At 32.9% G+C, this 9,815-nt stretch overlaps 1 protein-coding gene across 1 annotated transcript; it reads left to right on the forward strand.

Annotated features, from left to right (window-relative positions):
• Nucleotides 1–3,930: 3,930 nt before the first annotated feature.
• Nucleotides 3,931–4,876, forward strand: LOC107701865 (uncharacterized). Its single transcript, XM_016504007.1, has 2 exons — nucleotides 3,931–4,662; nucleotides 4,826–4,876. Exons 1-2 carry the CDS (start codon nucleotides 3,931–3,933, stop codon nucleotides 4,874–4,876), a joined length of 783 nt encoding a protein of 260 aa, XP_016359493.1.
• The last annotated feature ends 4,939 nt before the right edge of the window (nucleotides 4,877–9,815 follow it).

The following is a 9,815-nucleotide window of genomic DNA, read 5'->3' on the forward strand; positions in this document are numbered from 1 at the left end:
TTAGTTTTTGGCTGAACTATCCCTTTAAAGTTTATGAAGCTGTCACCTTTGTAACCAACGAACAAAGCCGTGCATGCACACTATATTACTGTTTTTCTTTAAAAACCAAATTATGAACAGTACATGCACAAGAATTAAATCTGTACACCTGAATATGGATGCCAGTTTCTGCCATGGAATAAAAAAATAAATAAGGTAAATGTGACTTATCTCACAATTCTGTCTTTTTCTTGAAATCTTTTTCTTGAGTTTATTTCTCACAATTCTGAATTTTATCTCACTGTTCTGAAATATTAAATTCTGGCTTGCAAGATATAAAATTGGAATTGCATGATTGAGATATAAACTCGGAAATGTGAGATTCTAAGAAGAAAAGTCGGAATTGTGAGATATAAACTTGCAACTGTGAGGAAAAGTTTTAGAATTGTGAGATAAAAACTCGCAATTGGCTTTTTTTATTCCGTGGCTAGTTTATATCTCACAATTCTGTTTATATTTAAACATTTAGATTTTTTTTCTCAGAATTGCCAGTCCGAATTGTGAGATAAAAAGTCATAATTATCTTTTTTTTTAATCTTTTTTATTCCGTGGCATTCCTGTAAAATTGGACGGATCCATTTGATGGAGATGCAATGAAAACCTCTTTCTCGTTATGCATAATTAATGATAAACTCTGTGTAATTGATTCAAAGTTTGTTTGTGAATACTTGCTTCTTCATTTTTATAGCATATTTATTTGGAAATATTTTCTGGCTGTCACAGAAATAATTCATTTTATGTTTTCCATTCTGATGTTTTTGTTTTGTGACCGTACATTATGAATTGCAAAAAATAAACATTTATGTGATTCGCACAGCTTGTGTTGGGCTTTTTTTCTTCTTTTTTTTTGGCTGAATACTTTCTTCTGCCTGCCAGCTCATTCTGTCTTGAGGTTTGAGCTACTGTGTGAAAGATGTAACAGCAAGACCTGGGAAACAGAGCTAGAGTGCCTTTATTCGCTTGGTTGAGAGGTTTTAGTTTGCAGACAAACTATTCCTTACGGTCACTGAAGCTGTGGAAGTGGGTGGGAAGATGAGTGCAAAGATCATTTTACATGCAGATCCTGGTTCGAAAATTAGTGAATAACAAACAGTAGCCTGTTGGCGATTCATATGATGATGCTCTACTTACAGTATGTAGTGCACTTCATGTACTTTTTTTTTTAACGCTGGGCACAACATACTCGTGTCATTCTCACAATGCAATGTCATGTTTCTACTGATTTGCAGCACCTCTGTCTCAGGATATTTTGTTATAATTCACACTCAGGGTGCAAAATGCTGCAAGCCACGAGAGGAGGTAAAAAAGAGAGAACATTGTCGTTCCCATGGGAATGTTAAGAGGACAATTTGGATAAAAGTTACTGTTTTAAATGTTAGGACTGAATAGATACATGTGCCTGCATAAAATAACGTATTTTTTATCCTTTTAAGATGGTGAACACTTTGGTCTTCTAAGACTGTGAACTAATAGATGCTAACAATCTCGCCCACCGTGACTCTGAGGTGCCAAAGACCACCACAGTCCTGGCACCTCTCGGCTCCTAGAGGGTGAGATCAGGGTTCAGTCAGGTCACATCACAAAGGTCATACCGGAAAGGACAAGTCACAATGCAAAAATCATAGCTGCTGAGATGCAATTTAAAAAGTTACTCCAGTCTTTAGTCACATGATCCTTCAGAAAGGATTCTATGCTGTTTGTTTGTTTAGTCTAAAGCCTTCCTGGGAAAGTCAATTCAGTTTATAACTTATTTAACCACACAAAATGAACTAAAAATACACAAAAGCAAATATTACATTCATAACACCAGTTTAAGATGCTTTGTTGATATTTTTTATAGTATTATGTAAATATTAGATAAACATATTTAATACAATTATGAATCTAAAACATAAAAAGGAAGGCATTTTATGTAAAATGACCATTACAAATGTTTTATAACAATTTGTTTTCACATATTATGTCCCCTACTGAAATACATGCTTCTGGAAATCTATTAATTGTGTTGATGGTTATTGTTTAATACAGTGGCTGAAAGTGCACTTGAGTGATTCTGAGAAGATGAACTCTTGGCTTGAGCTCGGCGAGGTCACGGAGACTTTCGTGTCTCACAAGTTTAGCACCTTTTAGCTCTCAAGGTGCCGCGTTAAGGTGCCAGTCTAAACAGTGGCATTTCGAAATTCCCACACTCACCCACACACCTTCAAAGAGGCTAAAAATGTAGTGACAAGCTTTCTAAGACGTTTTCAGATCATTTTAGTGATTTTGAATGTTCAGCCGTTTTATATGTTTGTGACTAGCAGCACATGTTGTAATGCACAATGCTAATCGGTGCCATGCTAATGCTAATCAAAGTTTAAAAAGGCATAATGCAAGAATCTAAAAGCATTTTGCAGCTTACATATCAATAGGCTTTATTTATTTTTTTCAAATGTCTTTTCAATGACAGTGTATTAGTGTGATGGCTCTTAATATTGTTTAGCCAGCCTCCTTAGCTCACTTAGGCTACATGTGTGGTGTGAAATTCCATTAAAGGTTCACACAGACAACAGAGCAGTGCTTTTGCCTTTAATGTGACCCATTAGAGGTGTTGTTTAACACCTTGGCTGTGAGAGAATGACCTGAGTCTCTGTCCCCAAACAACTGTGACCTACTGACCGCATATCATCACCTGGAGCTTGGCTTCTTAGAAACAGGGTATAGATTTATCCTTTATGTGTTTATCAGTGTCTATCAAACTTTGCATTTGTGTACTTTCTTTGAATATTTTTTGCCATGTTTATTTCACATAAAAAAAAAAAGTATTTTATTATTTCATTTTTAATTTTCAAAAATATGTGATCATTTGTTCGATAAAATTATGTGAGTAATTATTCGAAGTTGACATGTTTTTCAAAGTTGACTGTAGGACAGAAATATTGGTTTATATTTTATTATATATATTTTTTATATATTTATTATCAATTTGTTATATAAATATTATATAAACATTTATTTTGATATAATTTAATATAATACAAATTATTGCAATATAATCAATTATCATACGTAATTTAAGTAATTTATTATGTTAATTGGAAATTTGGATTAATGATAAAATGTTTCAAATCATATTTATATTTTTTGTATTATTCTTATATAGTATTTATATAATGCACAATATTATATATTTATATCTAATATTGAATGTATATACAACACATTTTTATTTTACTTAATATGTTTGAATACAATAAAATACAATTTCATAATATAATTTAAATAATTTCTCTTCTACTTCATTGGAAATTTGTATTATGATAAATTTGCTTAAAATATCATTCTTATTTTATTTTATACTATATTTACCATTTATATTATTCTGTATTACATACAGTATTATATACCATCATGTTTATTGGCTGCTTTATTTTTTTTACTTCATGAGAAATTCTAATTAATATGCAGTAAATCTTTATATATTATATTATTATATATACAACATTACATTAAATTCTGATTATTAAGCAATAAATCTGCTTTTTTTTAATTTGCCAAGTTTAGTATATTTATTTTTTAATGTATCAGTTTACTGAGTTTCTATTTATGGATTGAAAATAATCAAAATAGCACTGGAGGGCTTGATGTTAAAAACAGTAGTGAAGGGTGAGAAAAAAAGTTCATGTTGGGTAGGAGTGAAAAATCACACATTACCTGATGACTCATATCTGCATAGGTTCCCACATCGGGACTGGACTTCTCCCTCTCTCTCTGTAGTCTGGTCTGGGACAGACAGCGGCGGGCTGGAGAGGCCTGCTGAGGTGTCACTTCACACCTCTGAGGCCCGAGGCTACTATAAAGCCTCCCTCCAGCAAACCCTCCGGCATCACTGACTCTCTCAAACCACACAGAATGGACGTGTCTTCTCCTTTCTTCAGCTACTTCACACAAAACTCCTGGAGCTGCCCGAGTTCAGACTCTGAATTCTACAACATCTCATCTCCTGAAGCAGTTTCTCCTACTTCCTACGTGGACTTCTCTCCTTCAGCTCAGCTTCTGAACAGTTCTTCTCCTCCTCCCGGAGGTGCAAAGGCTCCCATGACGGGTTCCTTACATCAGGACGGCTCACGTTCCCGTGTTGGGACTAGAAGAACGCGCTCCAAAAACCCGAGCAAGCAAAGACAGAGCGCCAGCGAGAAGGAGAAGCTCAGAATGAGGGATTTGACCAAAGCTCTCCACCACCTCAGGACTTACTTACCTCCTTCTGTGGCTCCTGTCGGCCAAACCTTGACGAAGATCGAGACCCTTCGCCTCACCATCCGCTACATCTCCTATCTGTCTGCTCAACTAGGCCTCAGTGAGGAGTCTCTCTGCCAGATGAGGGACCTGAGAGCTCCTAGATACCAAGAATCACCTCAAAGTCAGGGCTATTCAACTCTAGAGTACTGGGGACTCAGCACTTCACATCAAGAACTGTCTCAAAGCACCTTCAGACCTTCAGAGCATGTCTTGAGGAAGACAGAAATGGATTGTCATCAGGTCTGCATGAGCCTGGAAACACCTGCTTGTGATGATTCCTTCAACTCCAGCTCCGAATCTCTTCTGGAAGGCCCTTTGTATGCAGATACAGCCCCAACATACCAGGTGTGTACTTTGTTTAGCACTTATATATTTGAAATGAAGAATTCTGAATATGTGGAATGCATATTGTGTTAGCTTTTTATTATTAATTTTTTTTTTTTAAAGGTGAATATTTTGGTTTCTAATGCTGAATAAAACAAACTTACATTTCCCCCTCTCTTTTTAGGACTACAACAAAGCTGTCCGCTGTCCGTTTGCACCGGAATTCTGGGGATGAAACTCTCATCGGACTTTTCATATATTTAAAACTCTTTAAATATTTTTTTGTGGATGCCACTGTACAGTATTTAATGTATTTTAATATATTGTTTTATCTTATTTTAAGATTTCTATTTTAATATTATATATTTTGTATGTTATCGTTTTTGTACAAAAATTATACTAATTTATTGATATTTATAATAAAAACATCTAAATGTCAAAGTTTTGATTTTGTGTATCAACTTTTAACTTTAAGATTTTGTTTATTTATCATTAAATAACAATAAAAAGGTCTTCACTGTTTAAAATCATCTTTGAGCATTCTTGCAGCTTATTTTAATAATTGTTCGATTATCTATATATTCTCAAGCCAGGGTTATTATAGTTAACTGAAACTAAAATTAAAACTAAAACCATAAAAACTAGTACTTGAAATAAAATAAATATAAGTATATATAGGCCTACATTTTCTCATTTTCATTTAGTCTAACGTAATGTATTAAACTAAACTAAATTCAAAATGAATAAAACATTATTATACAAATGACAAAAATACACAACCAACACACTGGCTAACACTAAAATGAGAACTGAAAACATAAAAATAAAAACGAATTCAAAATATTAATAAAGACTGTAAGGGTAATATAATGCTTTATGAAACATATTCTAGATGAGTCACTAAGGAGAAATGAAATGAATCCGTTTGCTTTTGTTGTAAGGCAATGTCTATTGTCTCCATTAGATTGGAGTAATTTTGCATGTAATTTTACAGCCACATGCAGCTGCAAGGCAATGATTATAGCGCATGACTCTTCCTCTTCATGTCACTCTTGACACACTGTGCCACTTTTGTCCTGAACTTGAGCAAATATTCTCTTATAGTTCTGCCTTTATCGTCTGTTGTACTTTATACCTGATGTTACCGCAATGTGAGTTACACTCAAAAAGACCGGCTGCTTTCATTGCATTTCTTCTAGATTCAGATGAATCTGTATTCTTTGATAATACGATGCAATTCTACCTATCCTGTTGACCGATTACATTACCCCTGACAGAAAAAAAGATGATAAGATCAGCTGGAATGTTCAAAAATGGCAAAGACAGGCAGTTACACCATTAGCGGAGGCTTTGAGTCTCTCCTCAGTCATTTACATATAAATTACACTCAGGATCCTGTTAATAGGCTTTTGCAGCCAGTATTCACATACAGGAACCGCAGATTCCAGTAGATAAAGTCAATTTAGTATGGAGCAAAACAATTAACCAGCACTGACAATTGCAAGAAGATAAAATGGGGTTAAAATATTATGATGCCTTTTTTGAGGGTTGCACCTTCTAAAATATAAAGGCAGCTAGACTATATATGTTTATGTAGAAAGATTTTTTTATATATTGTGAGAAAATTATATAATATTAATTCTGATATATTGTGTGTTATTATAAAGACATGTTCGTTCATCAAAAATTATATTATTGAATTTTATTTGTCATTATGCAAATGCAAAAACATTATTATTATTATTATTATCTGGAAAATACTTTTTTATTGTCAACAATATATTTTTTCTTCCCAATATTACAATATAAGAGACATAGGTAAGCTAAAGGCGACAAGGGCTAGAAAAACACAGATTCAAGTATTCTTGAATATACTGTGTGTACATTGCAAAGAATATTTACCATTTTCATTCACAAAATTCATTTCATTCACATGCATTTAATTTACATTTGATTTATGGTTTTTTTTTTAGAAAAAAATTATTTATATTTGTAAAATATTTAATCTCTTTTAGAGGCCCTCTGGTGGTTAATTTTCCCCTTTGAGACCCTCTGGTGGTCAAACTAACTAAATGAGACATAAAAGTTACAATTAAATACATAATTCGAACATTTTTCTCTCCAAGCATGCTGAAATAGGCATTAATAATTGGCTGAATCATTGGCCATATATATATATGCGTGTGTGAATATTCTTATCAACAAATATGGTTGTTCCGCCTTGCTTTCATCTATTTTAATTATTTAAAAATTAAAAATACATTTTTTAGAAAATACTAAATAAATATTTGTTCAATTTCAGCATGTTTAATGTATCATTTACATAATTAAATGTAAATTGCATTGATATATTTGGCCCCTGATTTTGAAAAACCATTGAAAAACTCAAATCAGTCAGCTTGTATAAATGTTCAAATTTTTTAAAATAAAATATTTTTATAATTGAATAAATATTCATATAATAATAATAATGATAATAATAATAAGGAGAAAAGAAGAAGAAAAATATATCATTATTATTATTTATTTTTAGTTTGTGAATATATTATATTTATATTATCTATTTTTTTATCTAAAAAAAAAACACAGATTACAGGTTTTCCCTGTAGCTAAATTCAATATTATAAACTCTATAAATAAAACAAAAGACATAACATGATATTCCACAACCCATTCTAGCTGTGCCAGGGCACAAAGGCCTTACCATCATCCAAGTACTAATCAGGCCTGTGCAAATAGAAGCTCTTTCTTAATGAACTACAGGTCAACAAAAAAGAGCATCTCGCACCTCAAAGTCTGGGGTGGATGATCCCTTCAAAAGCCTGAACTTCATGCATCCTTATCTTCATAATCCTCTAATGCGTGAGGGGTCGGCCTGCTGCATGCGTTTCAGGACCGTGCCGAGGTGTTAGATACTGAGCTAATTAGAACTAGGACTCTGCTTTAGATACCCTTGACCCTGTGACTGATATGCTAACATGGAGCTCAATACGCAGTTTACAAAGCACTGGGAGGAAAGGATTTAGACAATTTAGTTGTTTACCTCAAATCAACATTTAACCGAGCAGGACAAGAAAAACACTTCACATTAATGTGCTAATCAACCTTTGATGCGTTCGGAAAAACTAAGAACGCTTTGAAAAGGAAGAAGTGAACTCATTTGCAGGGAGGTCTGAGACTCTAAATCCACATTTCAGTGAATTAACAGTGACCAGTGACATGTTTAATGAGTTAAGCGCACACTTTGTGTTTTTTTTATGTTTTTGTTTGTTGTTTGGTTTTGTATTGTGTGAGTTTGCTGTATTCTTTAACCTAGTAGTCCGTGTTAAATGCAGAAATCATGATCTTTGTAGTCAGTTGTATATTTGGAATCCCATTCGATGGATTTTGGCATCATATATTTGCTGTATTCTTTAACCTAGTAGGCCGTGTTAAATGCAGAAATCATGATCTTTGTGTCAGTTGTATATTTGGAATCCCATTCGATGGATTTTGGCATCATATTCAGAGTTTAGAACTTTCTCATCCTTTATTTCATCAGCAAAGTCACAGAAGTCAGTTCTTCTGATCTTGTCTGAAATGTGTGTGTTGTCTGGGACCAGTCTAAATCTAATTATTTCAGGTCAGCACCGGGCAGGAAGGAGCAAAACGTGACACGTTGTGGTCTGGGAACCATTTCCTCAGAGCTACTCACACTGAAGCCGTAATCCACAAGCCCAGGCCTTACACCTCAGAGAAGAAAACAACAACTGGATATACAACCATCGATATTTTATCTAAAAGCACATGAATCAAACCACAATTTTGCAGAATTTTTGTTTTATTATCGTCATTTGCACATTTTGCATGTAAAACTGTTGAACAAAACTGTTAAAAATCTTTTAAACTCTTTTAAACTTGTATAATTTGCCGTATTAAAAATAACTGTCTTCCTGAGTTCCCATGAGGCCATAAATGGTAAAAGTCAGTTGTCTAAACAAAAACCTGACACATTACAGGCTGCACACTTCACAAAAAGAGGCGTTACTCTGAGAGAGCAAGCATTTAATAAAAAGCAGAAAATAAGACATTTCAATTGTTTAACATTTTGAATAAATCCCAAAGTAATTTTAATAAATAAAAACATGAATGCATTAATAATTGCACTTTTAATAAATTAATTAAAAATATATACTGTCCAACATTCATGGCTTTCTGTGATTCAAAATAACTTTCCTTCTACCTCATACTTCAGATACACAATACTATATGTTAGGGAGAATCAAAAAATATTAATAAATAAAAAGAATGAATATATAAATAAATGCATTTCTAATAAATTAATGAATAATTGTAATAAATGAACATAATAAATACATAAAAGCATTTCTAATGCATAATAAATAGATAAATATAAAAATAAAAATAAATACATAAAATAAAATAAAAATCCTAAATAAAAAACTTTCTAAATAAGTAAATGAATAATACATTTCTAACCAATAACATAATAAATACATAAAAGCATTTCTAATGCATAATAAATAGATAAATATAAAAATAAAAATAAAAATCCTAAATAAAAAACTTTCTAAATAAGTAAATGAATAATACATTTCTAACCAATTAAATGTAGTTTTAATTCTTAAACAGCAAAAAAGCAATAAAATACATCAAGACCTGTGTAAAATAAAATTACATAGCCCAGTTTTGATTGACTGGCTTTGCATTGTTGATTAAAACGAAATAATAACTAAAAATTAAATTTTTGACTGATCTGACTGAAATGGAAATTGACTGATTTTTTATTTATGTGGTAAGTAGTACTGAACTCAAAACAGAAGTACACAGTGCCCAAAAGTACACAAACACATCAAAATTATTTCCATAAATAAAATCTCCAGACTTTAAATCTAAATCTATCTTGACCTTGTCCTGTACCAGTGAATGTTATTTTACCGCTGCGGTCGCCACCTCCCACCTGTGCTTGAAGTGATGTGAGTTTTCCCAGAGACCCCCTGCCCCTGGTGTGATGTCTCTCTGCCGCTTTGAAATTCTTAAGCGCCTTCTGGAGGTGCAACATCACACCTCTTCATCCAGGATATATTGGGCTGCTGCCTCCAGCTCTGTAGCATTCACTCAGGTACCAGAGAACGAGACGGAAACATCTCCTCTGCTTTGGAAAGATCACAACC

The sequence above is a fragment of the Sinocyclocheilus anshuiensis genome, unplaced genomic scaffold (genome assembly GCF_001515605.1).
Source record: "Sinocyclocheilus anshuiensis isolate Anshui unplaced genomic scaffold, SAMN03320099.WGS_v1.1 scaffold729, whole genome shotgun sequence".
Lineage (NCBI taxonomy): Eukaryota > Metazoa > Chordata > Actinopteri > Cypriniformes > Cyprinidae > Sinocyclocheilus > Sinocyclocheilus anshuiensis.

Excerpts from the sequence above, each read along its gene's own strand:
- LOC107701865 (XM_016504007.1), top strand. The coding sequence starts at position 3,931 with ATGGACGTGTCTTCTCCTTTCTTCAGCTACTTCACACAAAACTCCTGG. Across the intron at positions 4,663-4,825 it reads ATACAGCCCCAACATACCAG|GACTACAACAAAGCTGTCCG; the intron begins GTGTGTACTTTG and ends CTCTCTTTTTAG.